This window comes from Ovis aries, chromosome 7, assembly GCF_016772045.2.
Source record: "Ovis aries strain OAR_USU_Benz2616 breed Rambouillet chromosome 7, ARS-UI_Ramb_v3.0, whole genome shotgun sequence".
Taxonomy (NCBI): Eukaryota; Metazoa; Chordata; class Mammalia; order Artiodactyla; family Bovidae; genus Ovis; species Ovis aries.
Window position 1 is genome coordinate 101,045,376 of NC_056060.1, and position 16,835 is coordinate 101,062,210.

The 16,835-nt window shown below is 49.0% G+C and overlaps 1 protein-coding gene across 4 annotated transcripts; it reads right to left on the bottom strand.

Annotated features, from left to right (window-relative positions):
• Nucleotides 1-4,290: 4,290 nt before the first annotated feature.
• On the bottom strand, nt 4,291-13,991 carry PATL2 (PAT1 homolog 2). Of its 4 annotated transcripts, XM_060418503.1 has the most exons (15): nt 13,950-13,991; nt 13,543-13,633; nt 12,735-12,931; nt 12,051-12,131; nt 11,228-11,370; nt 10,658-10,738; nt 10,300-10,438; nt 8,451-8,571; nt 8,256-8,353; nt 8,004-8,057; nt 7,776-7,903; nt 7,494-7,653; nt 6,890-7,030; nt 6,119-6,216; nt 4,291-5,251 (listed from the first exon to the last, which is right to left on the bottom strand). In XM_060418503.1, exons 1-15 carry the CDS (start codon nt 13,986-13,988, stop codon nt 5,074-5,076), a joined length of 1,749 nt encoding a protein of 582 aa, XP_060274486.1. In that variant the 5' UTR covers nt 13,989-13,991; the 3' UTR covers nt 4,291-5,073. The 4 variants fall into 4 exon arrangements, with proteins under 4 accessions (XP_060274486.1, XP_027827946.1, XP_027827948.1 ...); XM_027972145.2 differs by lacking the exon at nt 12,051-12,131; XM_027972147.2 differs by lacking the exons at nt 6,119-6,216; nt 12,051-12,131.
• Between the last annotated feature and the right edge of the window lie 2,844 nt (nt 13,992-16,835).

Genomic DNA, 16,835 nt, shown 5'->3' on the forward strand with positions numbered 1-16,835 from the left:
TTCTCATGATGTACTCTACATATAAGTTAAATAAGCAGGGTAACAATATACATCCTTGATGTACTCCTTTCCTAATTTGGAACCAGTCTGTTGTTCCATGTCCAGTTCTAACTTGCTTCCTGACCTCCATACAAGTTTCTCAAGAGGCAGGTCAGGTGGTCTGGTATTCCCCTCTCAGAATATTCCACAGTTTATTTTGATGCACACAGTCAAAGGCTTTGGCATAGTCGATAAATCAGAAATAGATGTTTTCTGGAACTCTCTTGCTTTTTCTGTGATCCAACGGATGTTGGCAATTTGATCTCTGGTTCCTCTGCCTTTTCTAAAACCAGCTTGAACATCTGGATGTTTACGGGTCACGTACTGTTGAAGCCTGGCTTGGAGAATTTTGAGCATTCCTTTACTAGAGTGTGAGATGAGTGCAATTGTGCGGTAGTTTGAGCATTCTTTGGCATTGCCTTTCTTTGGGATTGAAATGAAAACTGACCTTTTCCAGTCCTGTGGCCACTGCTGAGTTTTCCAAATTTGCTGCCATATTGAGTGCAGTGCTTTCACAACATTATCTTTTAGGATTTGAAATAGCTCAACTGGAATTCCATCGCCTCCACTAGCTTTGTTTGTAGAGATGCTTCCTAAGGCTCACTTGCCTTCGAATTCTAGGATGTCTGGCTCTAGGTTGGTGATCACGCCATGGGTGATGGGTCATGAAGATCTGTTTTTGTATAGTTCTTCTGTGTATTCTTGCCACCTCTTCTTAATATCTTCTGCTTCTGTTAGGTCCATGCCATTTTTGTCCTTTATTGTGCCCATCTTTGCATGAAATGTTCCTTTGGTATTTCTGATTTTCTTAAAGAGATCTCTAGACTTTCCCATTTTATTGTTTTCCTCTTTTTCTTTGCATTGCTCTCTGAGGAAGGCTTTCTTAGCTCTCCTTGCTCTTCTTTGGAATGCTGCATTCAAATGGGTATATCTTTCCTTTTCTCCTTTGCCTTTCACTTCTCTTCTTTTCACAGCTATTTGTAAGGCCTCCTCAGACAACCATTTTGCCTTTTTGCATTTCTTTTCTTTGGGGATGGTCTTGATCGCTGCCTCCTGTACAATGTCATGAACCTCCCTCTGTAGTTCATCAGACACTCTATCAGATCTAATCCCTTGAATCTATTTGTCACTTCCACTGTATAATCATAAGGGATTTGATTTAGGTTATACCTGAATGGTCTAGTGGTTTTCCCTACTTTCTTCAATTTCAGTCTGAATTTGGCAATAAGGAGCCCATGATCTGAACCACAGTCAGCTCCCGGTCTTGTTTTTGCTAACTGTATAGAGCTTCTCCATTTTTGGCTGCAAAGAATATAATCAGCCTGATTTTGGTGTTGACCATCTGGTGATGTCCATGTGTAGAGTCTTCTCTTGTGCTGCTGGAAGAGGGTGTTTGCTGTGACCAGTGAATTATCTTGGCAGAACTATTAGCCTTTGCCCTGCTTCATTCTGTACTCCAAGGCCAAATTTGCCTGTTACCCCAGGTGTTTCTTGACTCCCTACTTTTGCATTCCAGTCCCCTATAATGAAAATGACATCTTTTTTGGGTGTTGATTCTAGAAGGTTTTGTATGTCTTCATAGAGCCATTCAACTTCAGCTTCTTCAGCGTTACTGGTCAGGGCATAGACTTGGATTACTGTGACAGTGAATGGTTTGCCTCTGAAACAAACATTCTGTCATTTTTGAGATTGCATCCAAATACTGCATTTCGGACTCGTTTGTTGACTATGATGGCTACTCCATTTCTTCTAAGTGATTCCTGCCCATAGTGGTAGATATAATGGTCATTTGAGTTAAATTCACCCATTCCAGTCCATTTTAGTTTGCTGATTCCTAGAATGTCGAGGTTCACTCTTGCCATCTCCTGTTTGACCACTTCCAATTTGTCTTGATTCGTGGACCTAACATTCCAGGTTCCAATGCAATATTGCTCTTTACAGCATCGGACTTTACTTCCATCTCTAGTTACATCCACAACTGGGTGGTGTTTTCCTTTGGCTCCATCTCATTTTTTTCTGGAGTTATTTCTCCACTGATCTCCAGTAGCATATTGGGCACCTACCAACCCGGGGGATTCATCTTTAAGTGTCCTATCTTTTTGCCTTTTCATACTGCTTGTGGGGTTTTCAAGTCAGGAATACTGAAGTGGGGGTTGCCATTCCCTTCTCCACTGCTTGCTGGGCTGCTGCTTCTGCTTACAGGCCCTGGGTGGGGCAGGGTGACTGGACCAATCCATCGTAGTGGGGCTGAGTTGGTGCTGATGTCAAATGATACCATCATATTAATAACAGGCTGGGGAGAGGGTGAAGTGGCAGAGCTCCTGTTTCCTACTTCTCTTTCCTTTAAGAACTATGTGACGCTAGATCACAGCAGCAGGGGCAAGAAGAGGTGGGGAGCAGGCATTTTGGAAAAGTCTCCTTAAGGGTACCAGTGCCTTTCTTAACACCTCCTCCACAGTCTGTGGGGTCACACAACTATCGAAGGCCGACTCCTGTTTGTGCTTTGATTCCCATCCTCATCCTGTTGTAGGAATTTGTAAACTCTTTCTCTCCACCGTGCCTACCCTTCCCCCACACCTTTATAGGAGTGCTTTCATGATAACATGCGTGCTTTCATTATTTTATATATATATATATATCACTTTAAAAATAGTCTTTTAACCTACACTGAGTTCTACCTACTGTCAAAATTTCTCTGCTTCCCTTTCAGAAGATTCCAAAATGGGTCTTTCTGTAGTCAACCCCTCTCTCCTTCCCTCAACCTTTCTATTTAGGCCAACATCTCCACCTCAACTGTCCCTTAAGGTCAACGAGCAGAAAAGCCAAAACCAACCATTACTTCTCTCTCTCTTCATTCCACACTCCCCCCTTGAAATACTTTCTTATCCAGCTTTGGTATCCCCCTGGTTTTCTCCCTGTCCTTTCCCACAGATAACACCTCCTCAGTCCCCTAGGCTGGCTTTTCTTCCTATACCATCTTTCCCCTTCTCCTAACTTGTAATATCTCTGTGTGGTGATAGCTACCACTTTGGTGTCTTTATCCCTGACCTTTTCCTTCAACTCCGGACTGCTCTTTACCTACTTGATACATCTACTTGGATTTCTAACAGGACTAATTGGATGTCTGGAACATGGATGATTGCTCCCCACATGCGCTTTCCTGCTTTCCCCACATTATTCTAGGGCACCCCCATCCACTCCGCCAGAGAGGTATCCTGGATTCTTCACCGCTGCCCTTATGCGGCCCATCAGCAATGTCTGTCAACTCTTATTTCCAAAACCTTTCAAACCTCTTCTCTTTCTGTCCCCTCAGCTCTTTAATTCTTGCTCCAACTTTGAAGAGGGGTGGGTGGGGGGGGGGAACAAAACTTCTGAACCTGTTTTCCCTCTGCTTTCTATCCTGCTCCCCTAGCAATCAGCAGTCAAGAATAATCGTCTCAAAACAAAAGTGATCAAATCAAAGTCACTTCCCTGTTCAAAATTCTGACTTCCTAGCACAGTGGAAAATCCAGATTTTTTTAAAAAGGGTTACAGATGTATACCCTGCCTACTGCTCTCATACCTCTTCGCCCCCACCGCTTATCTATACACTTCAGCCACATTTTCCTTCTCTCTTTTCTGCAAGGTAAAGGTGAAGGTGAAGTCGCTCAGTCGTGTCCAACTCTTTGCGACCCCGTGGACTGTAACCTACTAGGCTTCTCCGTCCATGGGATTCTCCAGGCAAGAATGCTGGAGTAGATTGCCATTTCCTTCTCTAGGGGATCTTCCCCACCCAGGGATTAGAACCTGGGTCTCCCGCATTGAAGACAGACACTTTAACCTCTGAGCCACCAGGGAAGCCAACCAAATTCCTCACTTTAGGGACTTTGTGCTCACTATTGCCTCTGTCTGGAATACTCATCTTTGATTCCAGCCTAACCCCCGCCTCTGATTGACAGTTTCCATTTCACTCCAGTCACTCAGCCTCCAGTTGCGCCTCCCCCATAGCGTTTATTACTGCTTGGCACCTTCTGTCAGCCCCTGTCCAGCCAGAATGTGAGCTTGAGAAGAGCAAGGACTGTTCTTTGGTCATTGCTGTTTCTCAACCACCTAAAATGATGCCTGGTTCAAAAAAGGGGCTCTAGTGTTTGTTGATGAGCAAATGACCCTGTTTGTCAAAGTAGACCAAACATTTCACATCTCAAGGGAGATATTTATATCCAACCCTCTTAGCTCAGCTAGGGCTACTTATAAAAAATGGCAACACTAGAACAGTTTTCAAAGTCAACCTATTGTTCAGCACAACAAGGACTTGTCCCTTACATTAAGGACACTTGTGAAGCTTCACACAAAAGAAAGTGACTTTGATTATACCTCTTGACTTACAAACAAGCTGCAGCTCTACATTCTGTTATCTTTTTAATTATACCTCATTTTGCTCTGCCTTTTTAGGCACATAGTTCAGTTTTTTGAAGCATGAGAAAAGGTTTCCAAGGTTTGCCAATATATCAAGGTGTACAACTGTCTTCAGACTCTCTGGATCCCTGTGGGCAAAAACCTATACACAGCTAGTGTCTGATCACTAAAATTTCCCCATATATAGGCATTCTGGAACAACCTGATCAGTAGATCAAAACAAACCTACAAAAAGAGGGATCAACTCCAAATAACTTCCCTTTAAAGCATTGTATGGTGTGGTTAGTATCTCTGTCCAGCAGATGCAAAGTTCTGAGCAAAGATGAGCTACACGTTCTTTGTGCGTTTACCTCTTGTTTACATTTGAGTTGTCCCTCAAATGCTTTTTGAATGAATAGTTCATCTTCTCAAACTAATTCTTACTCTCAAATATCTTGGTGTGATAAATAATCAAAGTTCCTAGGAAAAAAATGGAAATGTTTGGCTGAAGAAACAGGCCATACAACCCTAACTTGGAGCAGACTGGTTACTCAGTAAGTACCCACGTCTAGAAATACTTCAAAAAGCAAATTATCCTCCATACTCTTGGTTTAAACATAGTAGAGAAGTGATAGAGCCTAGTTGGGCTTCAACCCGGGGCTATGATCTTATTTCCACGGTCACATACTCCATCCTAGCCTCCAGCTTCTGTACCAATTGTCTGTCCACGTGGTGACAGAACAGGGGAAGAAGGTTGCTGGGGACGGCCAGCGGTTCTGCCAGAGAGGCTGTAGGCATCTGAGCAATCTCCCAGGCAGTGAGAACCACCATGTCTGTCCTGGAGGGCAGAGAAGAAACACATCGGCATCTTAGTGTTTATGCGGGAAAGACTCAGGGCCCAGGTTTCTTGTTATCGTCTACCACCACTTACCACCCTCTGCACCTACAGCAATTAAGATAGGACGTTCGCCTGTCTGGTGTGGCCAGGCAATGCTTAGTGCTTCACGCGTCTTCCGCCTTGCCTAACCTTCAGGTCTCTAACTGGTTGGTACTGTCACCCTTTGATCCCCAGTTTATACAGGAGGAGCACGCTAAAGAAAGTGAAATGATGTGCCCCAGTGCTATGCTGATGGTAAGTGACAGAAGCAGAATTCACACCTAGGTCTGTTATACTCTAAGGCTTGTTTCTGTTCTTGCCTGGAGAATCCCATGGACGGGGGAGCCTGGTGGGCTACAGTCCACGGGGTCGCAAAGAGTCGGACACGACTGAGCGACTTCACTATATATTGCCTCCCATGAGGGACAGCACTCTAGGCACTACAGGAAAAAAAAAAAAAGGCAAAACAGCTACAACTCTGCTAGTTGCCTCTTCTCTGTCCAACCTCCTCCCTGGTGCTTGATTAAACCACTCAGGAAACAGCTACTCTGGTTTAGCCTACATATCCCAGGGGATTCCCAGGTGGCGCTAGCAGTAAAGAACCTGCCTTCCAATGCAGGAGATGCAGGTTCGATCCCTGGGTTGGGACGATCCCCTGGAGGAGGGCACGACAACCCACTCCAGCAGTCTTGCCTAGAGAATCTCATGGATAGAGGAGTCTGGCAGGATACAGTCCACAGGGCCACAAAGAGTTGGACATGACTGAAGCAACTTAGCACACATCCCAGTGGTACTGAAATAGTATTTACAAGGTTTTTATGATCTTACCAAGCTGAATGGTCACTGCTGGGCTCCTTGAGGGAAGAATTCAGAGACACCAGCTGCTCCCCATGACTTAGCAGTGCATAGAGCAAAGATATGCCAAACTGCAAGTGATAAATTGTCAAAGTGTCCAGGGTGAAAGTGAGTTTACCAGAGGCATCCAGTGCTTGCCTGGCTCTGTCGTTTCCCAACTAAAAGGGCAAGTTCACAGGTACAGATGGAGTCCAACACCCATAGACCCAGCAAGTTTACCCTGGCTGGCCAAGAAACTCTGAGCTCTTTCCAAGGAAATCACTGCTCTGAATTGTCCAAAAGATTCCTCTGGGGAGCTGATGATGAAATACACAGTTGTGGTCTCTACCCTGAGGAGTCAGAGACTGTAGGTTGGGAATGGACCCAGGAATCTGATGCGGGTAGGATGTGGAGCCCATTTTAAGAGGCACTGCATGAGGTAAAGATCTTCAGAAGGGATTCACAGGATAAGCCACTGGAGTATTAGAAGATACGAGATCTTTCACATACATATTCCACCTTGCATTTATTGTGCCCCTAATATAAGTATAGTGTTCCATTTATGTGATTCATAAGCACACAGGTGGTGTAGCTCAGAATATTTTTTGTAGTAAAAGGATTCACTATCAAAAATGTTGGGTGACTTCTGGTCTAGAGGCACCATCATCATCTGGAGCTTGTTAAAAAAGCAACCCCACCCTGGGTCCATGCCAGTTGGCACCTGGAGCCTCCTGTGGAGAGGCCAGAGCCTCCCACACGTGTTACCTGATTCTGAAGCACCACAGTGATTGGCCGCTCAGAGGAGCCAGGTGGTAGCCGCATGAGTCCCTGAAGTCCTTGGAGGAGTTCCCAGAAGGTCAAGTGCCTGATACATTTGCTTAGAGGTTGAAATAACATTTGCAGGGCCTGCAGGAAGATCAGTAAGGGCCTCTCTGACTCCTTGACAACTTCACCTCCAGTCTTTTTCCTGCCAACCTGCTTCTAGCCCCTTCTGGTCAGCTCAGACCTACCGGGCCCATCACCACTCGAGCGTCTTCATCCCTAGCAGCGGCCCTTCGACACCCGCTGGTCCTGCATGCCTTGCCTAAGAGAAGGAGCTTGGGGCTTGGCACTATCAGGGGTGCCCATCTTCTCTAACTGCCAGAGCATACACACACCTGTGTAACCATATGCCTGCGGGTTTTCCTTCCTTCACTGTGCCTGAAGATCAAAGACCATCAGCTGCTCCTGTGGCGGTCTCTATGACCCCTTCCCCTCACCACCTGAAACCTTCTCTGGCTTCTCTGAGGGTGAGGAGTGGAAGGAGAAGGGATAAGCATTGCTAACCCATCCACAAAACCATCCTCTCCTCCACTCCATGCCACACTACCTGATCGGCCACATCCCTCTTGACCAGGAAGGGCAGGTGGCGGGTGATGGCCAGCAGCAAGCTGACAGCTCGATCTCGGGGCAGGAAGGGGAGGAGCCGGGCCACCAGGGCTTTCCCCTTCCCCACGGACAGCGCCTGCAGGAAGCCGTCATCCGCCGCCCTGCAGGGACACAGGCAAACATGGCAGGGCTCGGCTAGAGCAGAGGGCCAGGGTCAGAAGGGAGGGGCCGAAGCTAAGCCACTGTCTCCTCCTGGGATGGGGTGTGACCGTCCCACACTCACTCCAAATTATTCTGCCCCTGGGCCTTTAAGGCCTGGAAGAGCTTCTCAACCTGGCTGCTCCGCTGCTCTGAGTCACGGGGCTGGGCCTCCTGCTGGCCATCCTCTATCTCCAGCAACTGAAGGAACATCTGGGAGTGTGAGGGTGGGGAGAGAGGGAGAAGGGGCCAGTGTGAGCATATCCTGTTCTTAGGGGAGGCAAGGAACTCACTGCTAAGGCTGAGGTCTCACCTTCTCAATCCGGTACAGCACCCACAGCCTCTGACTGCTTGCAGCTGCTGTCTCCTAGAGAAAGAGCCCCTGGCTGTCAACAGCAGCAGCCCATGCCTAGGCAGGCCAGGACGTGAGCTGGAAAGACTAAATCGCAAAGCCCGATCACTTCTCTTTCTCTTAGCTCACAATCAGAACTCAAGCATGACAGTGCTCCCGACCTTTCTCCAAAACACAGGGAGAGAAAAAGGCTGCAGGAAGATAAACTCCTACCTGCTCTTGAGTTCCGTGGGGCACAGCATCAATAGCTCGGCGAGGGGTAAAACACGTCGATACAGCTACCTGGCCCAGGGAACCCTCAATTCGAACCACTGTGTGGAAGGAGTCAGACAGGTGCATGCCCCTCTGCTTTCCACCTGGGTCCAGCCAGATGTCCACCCCAACCCAGCAGGTCAGCCCCGGGCCTACCTGATTCATAAGCCTCCGCCTTCTGAATGTAAGGTGTGACCAGCTTGAGAGACTCAAACCTGCTTCTTCGCCCAAGCAGCTCTTCATCTGCCTGCTTCTTCTCTAGTTTCTGATAATATTCCTGAGAGTTCACGGATTAGTCAAATGTATACTCGTTGTTTCGGAGAAGGCAGTGGCACCCCACTCCAGTGCTCTTGCCTGGAGAATCCCATGGACGGAGGAGCCTGGTGGGCTGCAGTCCATGGGGTCGCTAAGAGTCAGTCACGACTGAGTGACTTCACTTACACTTTTCACTTTCATGCATTGGAGAAGGAAATGGCAACCCACTCCAGTGCTCTTGCCTGGAGGATCCCAGGGACGGGGGAGCCTGGTGGGCTGCCGTCTATGGGGTCACACAGAGTCGAACACGACTGAAGTGACTTAGCAGCAGCAGCAGCAGACTCGTTGGTTAAACGTAGGAGTTAGGGTTCTCCGGTGCGACCTCTTAGTACACCCTTGTCTACAGCATTCATTCCAGAAGTGCTCCTGGGATGTAAGGCCCTTCTAGAGCCATGATAAAACATCTTCAGCACCCTAAGCCCCGTGCCACCTGATCTGGGGCCCCCATCCTAAGGGCTTGAAGAGCTAGGATGGAAAGGTAGAGAAGCAAAGCAGAGAGCCCAGAAGTAAATGTGCCCCAGGGTCTGCAGGCTTCCTTCACTCCTTATTCTAAGTTACACGCGGTCACGCCATCCTCCCCCTCCCCATTTTAATTTGATGGTCCTACCTGTTCTGTCCCAAATCAGCGTTCTCTGATGGCATGGCAGACCACCTCTCTCCACTGAAGGACAGAGGGGACACTGCTGTCAACTGGCCTCTCAGCCAGCTCTACTCTTGTGTGGGCTGGCACGGCAGCTCTACTATCTTAAGACTGTGAAATCCAGAAGTAAAATACAGCCACTGACTGAGTTAAACAAAGGTTTGAAAAAGCTCCTTCACTGAGAAGCAATGTCTAAAAGCCAAGAGTGTAAGATGATCACATTCAACTGATTCTGGCAGAAGGTAGAGAGGTTTTGAAGCGTGGTGGGAAGAAAGAATCTAATGTCAATAGGAAGGAGATAAAGGTGGGAACCTTGCTAGTGGGCTCAGGTGGTTGAAGAGAAAGTGAAATAAAACTTAGACAATCCAGAAAGTGAAAGTGCTACTTGCTCAGTCGTGTCCGACTCTTTGTGACCCCACGGACTGTAGCCCACCAGGCTCCTCTGTCCATAAGATCCTCCAGGCAAGAATACTGGAGTGGGTAGCCATTTACTTCTCCACGGGGTCTTCCCAACCCAGGTATCAAACCCAGGTCTCCTGCACTGCAGGCAGATTCTTTACCGTCGGAGCCAAAGGGAAGCCCAGACAACCCAGAATTCATGGACAAAGGGTAGACAGGAAGAAGACAGAAAGGAGTCAAAAAACCCACATTTGTTCAAGAAATTGAATTCCATTACCTATAAAAGTTCCTTGTGTTTTAGATCTTAAAGAAAAGTAAAAGGTAAGTAGACGAATGTTTATAACAAGTCGTTTCCAAGAGAAACCGATGTGTACAAAAGATGAGAATGCCATTTTCAAACTGAGGAGGAGAAATTCTTGTCAAAGGATGGAGACAAACATCTCAGAGTGCTTAGGGAATCACAAACAACCCCCTGCAGCTGCAGTTTAGGAGAAAGGGAAGGAGTCTGGATGTCAAGTATAGAAACATGGCCCCATCTTTCACAGTCGTCCCTCCCACGAGAAGGGATGTGGCGGCTGTGAGCTGAAGGAAGGCTCTCAGGGCGATGGAGTCAGGCTGTTTGACGCCAAGGTCAGAGGCCCTGGGACTCACCTGGTAGTAATAGTCAGCGAGGCGCGGCTTCTCACTCTGCAGCTGAACCATCTGCACTTTTACCACCCACTCCTTCTCTTTCTGCGTCATGAGGTTAGCATAGGAGTCTGGCTGCTGAGGCCACTTCTTGGCTGGGGGACTTCAAGCCAGGAGGAGGGCTCTTTAGACCTACACCTCCCCTCCTACCTAAACCCCACCCGCCTACCCCCCATCCCCAGAGAACTCCCCAAGGAATAGAGAGCCTGGAGCTGGGTATCAGGGGGAGGGTGGAGGGGCTTTGGGGGCAGGTGCCTTGCAGCAGGGGAAAACCCAGCCTGCAGGGGGCGCCACTCAGTCCTGCGTCTCCTCTAGGCTGCACCTTCGTGGTCGACCCTGCTGCTGCTGCTGCTTCAAGATCCGCTGGTGCTGAGGGTGGAGCTGGGTCAGATGACTGCGGAGGCTTAGAAAGAAACGTGGGCTGGGTGGGAGCAAGCTCTTAGCACCCTCCCCCTTTCTTTTCACCTCTGGGAACCTCAACCGGACAGCTATGGGACCTGACCTGCTCAGGACCCTCCCCAACGTCAGCCACATGAAGCGTCACTATCCTAGCTCAGCAGAGTTCACACCCCCTCCAAGATGTATGTCCCTGAGATGGGGCTGCAGGAAACCCTGACACAATGGAAACCACTTGGCCTGGCTATCAGGACTTCTGAGTCCTAGGCTCAGCTCTCCTGGGCCAGCTGACTCCAGAGAGCGCTGGGCTGGCGTCTTCTCATCTGTGAGGGAAGGGGCTGCATGTCAGCTCACGCTTCCCTTAGTGAGTTTCTCTAAGTACTTTTCTGTGGCAGCTGGTAGAAGGGCAGCCATGCCTCCTCAGCTACTACCTCCCATCTTCTGGAGGTAACCCAGCCTGTCTGGACCCCAGGGGAGGGGCGCCCTGATCTAGCACCTGAGCCTCAGGGGCCACGAGGTGGGCGGGCTGCAGAGAAGCGACGGGTCTGGGGCGGGCAGCTGAGGTCCAAAGTGGCGGGCTGCAGAGCCGGCGCTGGGAAGGGAGGGCCGGAACGGAAGGGGAGCCAGGTGGTCCGGGGTCTGCGAGAGGAATTTCAGGGTCTGAGAGAAGCACGTCTCCACCAACAGATCCTGCCTTTGCTGCTGGTTGCCTTTCTGCCCTAGGGTCTCACCTGTCTTTGCCTTGAAGAACCTCACCCAACATCTGCCACACTGGGGCCTCGCAAGCCAGTCGTGAGGACACCGGACTGCGGGCCCCCTCTTGTCTCCAGCAGGTCTGTCACCCCCTCGGGAGTAACTCTTGGCCCCTGACAGTGTGGAAGCCTGCGCTTTCTCCTCCATGTGTGGGTCAACTCCTCTTCTTTTCCCCCCGACTGTCATCAGACCTGGTCTTCAGCCCTTCTCAGACTCCTCTGAAGCCCTCCTCAGCCTACAGTTCCCTTCTCTTCTCCCTTCTGGATTTCTGGCAGCCCCTCCACTCCAGGTCACGTGCTCTTTCTAGCACGAGGCTCAGTGCTATTTATGTTCTGTAAGCTGGAATTGTTTGTCTTTTTTCTAGGAAGGCCAGCTGTCCCAGGACCCACTCTGTCTTTTACCAAGCTTCTCTGAACAACAGGCGTCCCCCCGTCCATACCCTTACCTCACTTTGCTGCATCCCCAGAGCAAGGTCAAGAGCAGAGTGTAATGTTAAGAAAGGGGACCCTCCAAACACTGCTTCTCAGCACCCCGTCTTTTTCTCACATCATGGAGACTGGAGACACCCGCCACAGGAAGTGCAAGGAGGCAGGGGGCACCCCCAGAACACCAGGGTCTGTGATTCCAGGGGAGCTGAGAAGACCTTTCTGGAATGGGAGGGAGGAAAACTCAGGCAGGAATGAGCCCCTGTGATAACATCTACCAGTGTTAATGGGGGAGGTGAGCAGCAGGACCAACAATTTCCAATACCCAGGATACAGGCAGCCTGGCCCTCCCTCAGTTTCAAAGTCAGTAGGGTCAGGACCCCCTCTCCTTCTGCCAAAAGGAAGCCAGCTGGCATCTGAGGAGTTAAGCTGAAGCAGGGTCTGAGTAACTTCATTTCTGCACGGGAACCCCTTGTGCCTCCCCACATGCTGACGGAATCCAAGGGACTGCAAAGACACAGGGGTCCAAGGTCAAAGACGACTCATTTCATCAGCTGGAATGAAAATGACTCATTTCAGGAGCAGAGCCAGCATCCCTGGGTGGGTGACGCAGCCCTGCTGGACCTGAGTTCAAGGTGAGGGCAGCATCAGAAACTAAGCGGAGACAGACGGAAGGGGGGAAGGGAGGTAAGAGTCTACTGGGGCTCAAGCCTGAAATAGAAAGTGCTCACCCACCTAGAGAGAGGTGAAGAGAGGAGAGATGCTGCGCAACAGCCTGTGAGACGCAGACCGCTCGGGACAACCCCACACCCTCCTGCCGCGCACCTGGCTGTTGTGGACAGCGCTCTGGACAGCTGGGTCCCCCAGACCGTCCTCCTCCTCCTCCTCCGCTCCCTCCTCCTCCACGTCTGGCGCTAAATCTGGACCCAGGTCCTCTTCCTCCAGTTGAGAGGCAGACACCAGCTCTTCCTCCAGAGCCAAGGGGCCACGGGGCTTGCCTGAGCCTTGGTTTAAGCGGCAGCCTGTGGAGGAGGTGAAACAGGCTCAGCTGCGAAGCGCCTGGCCGAGGGAGGTCGCTTCTCGTAGCACTTCTGGTTACAAGCCGTCTCCAGCACCATCTTCAAACATTGCCTCTTGCTGTGAGTTCAACTCAGCCTCACTACCCAAGGCCGCCCCTAGCCACCCCTGACTGGAGCAAATAGAACCCGGCAGGTGCCAGTCGCCTTCACCTTCCTCAGCCCCTCTTGCATGGCCTCATTAGTACCACCACAGGCTTCCCCACCTGCTCATCCCCCTGACAGCCCTTTCTATGCCTCTTTAATCAACCAAGTTCCAGCTGCCCTGACTCGTGGCAATTTAACCCTCACGTGCCGGAGACCTCACATGCACATGTTCGCGTATGGCTCACAACCACAGTACAAGGCTGGTGTTGGTCATTTTTCTCTGAAGGTGAGGAAAATAGACCCCATAAGCGTGATCTCAGTCACCCTCATGATGAGCAGCAGGTAAAAGGGCTTGGGAATTACTCACAGCAGCTTCGACTCAAACACATGTCTATCCACTGAACCACAGCCCCAAGCCGCTGCACTCCTGGGATTGTTACCAGATACCACAGACCGTTTGGTGATGTTACCTTGGAGGCACTTTATCTTTTCGGGCTGGCAGACTTGCTCTGTGGCTGTTTCCTCTGGCGAGAGAGCACTGTTAGCCTCTGGAAGGTAAACCTGGGACAGGGAAGAGACCCAGAGACCCCTGTCCTTAGTAAAGGATGGTCTAGCATCGAGACAACCAAGGCGTCCCCCCAGCAAAGCTGTCAGAAAAGTTTCGGTCCAGATCTCCAAGGAGCAGAATCCCAGGCTCTCAGACGGCCCTAACCTCCTCCACCCCCCTCCGACCTCAGCTCCAGGGAGCCGTCCTGCAGAGGGGCAGAAAGCAGAGGCAGGGATAGGAGCTGGGGGAGAAGCGCGCCCGCCCACGGTCACCGCCAGCCTCAGTCTGCGCGCAGGGAGGGGTCCCAGCCTCCTGGGTGCCAGCACCCACCCCAGCGCCGCGGCTGGCCTTTCTGCTCGGCTTGGCCATAGCAGCCCGGGCCGGCGCGCCGCCCCCGCTTTAAGGCTCCCAGCCGCTGCCCTGCTCCCCCGTTAAAGGGCCAGCACCTCCAACCGCTGCGTCTCGGTAGAAACGTCAGAGCACAAACTCATGAGAAAGCAAAGCCTTGAAAGGGCAAGAGAATGAGAGTGCATTTTGAACCATCTGTGGTCGTGAGTACAGTTTATTGGGATGGGTTATCTGGGAGCAGGTACTTAAGAAGAGGATCCCTGTTTTAATAGGGACTTTCTAGGGTTATGGTCTCTTCAATTCCTAAACTTGCTCCATTAAATTGGATAGGAAATCCCTGGTAGATCATGAGGCTACTACGGAGTAGCCAAGTTCTCAGTGCTTCAGGGCAGGATGCTTGCGGATCCTGAAAGGCCAGCTGGAGATACTTGCCCTTCCTGGGGAACTTGTGTCTGCTTGAGCTTGAGTCTGTTAGCCACTCTTAGTGAATGCAGAAGTCAGATCTTCCAGATGAAAACACTTCTGCATGAGCTACACAGATAATCCCCTATCTTCTTGGCTGCTGTAAATGGAAACCTGGTTCTGATGCTCAGGAGTAAAAAGAAAAGGAAATAACAATACAAATCAACACCTTAGGACTGCTGGTAGCAAATGCTGAGACTCGCCTGGGCCTCACCCAGCTCCTCAGTGATTCTGGGGTCTGTGCCCACGTCTTGTGTTCAGCTGAAAACCTCTGAAAAAACTGAAGAAATGAAGGGAACTCTCTCCATTAAAAATGCAAGTGAGAGGCCTATTGTCACGGTTACAGAGCCATGATTCTGGTGCCTCCAAAGAAAAATATTCTTTTCAAAAGTTTCTCTGTAGGTTAGAACTACATGAGTGAGGGGACAAATTTAAGTAGCTTGAAAGTTACTGAGGCAATCTCAAAAATGACAGAATGATCTCTGTTCGTTTCCAAGGCAAACCATTTAATATCACAGTAATCCAAGCCTATGCCCCAACCGGTAACGGTGAAGAAGTTAAAGTTGAATGGTTCTATGAAGACCTACAAGACCTTGTAGAACTAACACCCCAAAAAGATGTCCTTTTCATTATAGGGGACTGGAATGCAAAAGTAGGGAGTCAAGAAACACCTGGAGTAGCAGGCAAATTTGGCCTTGGAATACGGAATGAAGCAGGGCAAAGGCAAATAGAGTTTTGCCAAGAGAACGCACTGGTCATAGCAAACATCCTCTTCAACAACACAAGAGAAGACTCTACACATGGACATCACCAGATGGTCAACACCAAAATCAGATTGATTATATTCTTTGCAGCCAAAGATGGAGAAGCTCTATACAGTCAGCAAAAACAAGACTGGGAGCTGACAGTGGCTCAGATCATGAACTCCTTATTGCCAAATTCAGACTTAAATTGAAGAAAGAGGGGAAAACCACTAGACCATTCAGGTATGACTTAAATCAAATCCCTTATGATTATACAGCGGAAGGGAGAAATAGATTTAGGGGACTAGATCTGATAGACAGAGTATCTGATGAACTATGGATGGAGGTTCGTGACATTGTACAGGAGACAGGAATCAAGACCATCCCCATGGAAAATAAATGCAAAAAAGCAAAATGGCTGTCTGAGGAGGCCTTACAAACAGCTGTGAAAAGAAGAGAAGTGAAAAGCAAAGGAGAAAAGGAAAGATATAAGCATCTGAATGCAGAGTTCCAAAGAAAAGCAAGGAGAGATAAGAAAGCCTTCCTCAGTGATCAATGCAAAGAAAAAGAGGAAAACAACAGAATGGGAAAGACTAGAGATCTCTTCAAGAAAATGAGAGATACCAAGGGAACATTTCATGTAAAGATGGGCTCAATAAAGGACAGAAATGGCATGGACCTAACAGAAGCAGAAGATATTAAGAGGTGGCAGGAATACATGGAAGAACTGTACAAAAAAGATCTTCACAACCCAGATAATCATGATGCTGTGATCACTCACCTAGAGCCAGACATCCTGGAATGTTAAATGAAGTGGACCTTAGAAAGCATCACTATGAACAAAGTTAGTGGAGGTGATGGAATTCCAGCTGAGCTCTTTCAAATCCCGGTAGATGATGCTGTGAAAGTGCTGCACTCAATATGCCGGCAAATTTGGAAAACTCAGCAGTGGCCACAGGACTGGAAAAGGTCAGTTTTCATTCCAATCCCAAAGAAAGGCAATGCCAAAGAATGCTCAAACTACCGCACAATTGCACTCATCTCACATGCTAGTAAAGGAATGCTCAAAATTCTCCAAGCCAGGCTTCAGCAATACGTGAACCATGAACTTCCAGATGTTCAAGCTGGTTTTAGAAAAGGCAGAGGAACCAGAGATGAAATTGCCAACATCCTCTGGATCATGGAAAAAGCAAGAGAGCTCCAGAAAAACATCTATTTCTGTTTTATTGACTACACCAAAGCCTTTGACTGTGTGGATCACAATAAACTGTGGAAAATTCTGAAAGAGATGGGAATACAGACCACCTGACCTGCCTCTTGAGAAATCTGTATGCAGGTCAGGAAGCAACAGTTAGAACTGGACATGGAACAACAGACTGGTTCCAAATAGGAAGAGGAGTACGTCAAGGCTGTATATTGTCACCCTGCTTATTTAACTTCTATGCAGAGTTTATCATGAGAAACGCTGGGCTGGAAGAGGCACAAGCTGGAATCAAGATTGCCGGGAGAAATATCAATAACCTCAGATATGCAGATGATACCATCCTTATGGCAGAAAGTGAAGAGGAACTAAAAGCCTCTTGATGAAAGTGAAAGAGGAGAGTGAAAAAGTTGGCTTAAAGCTCAGCATTCCAAAAATGAAGACCATGGCATCTGGTCCCAT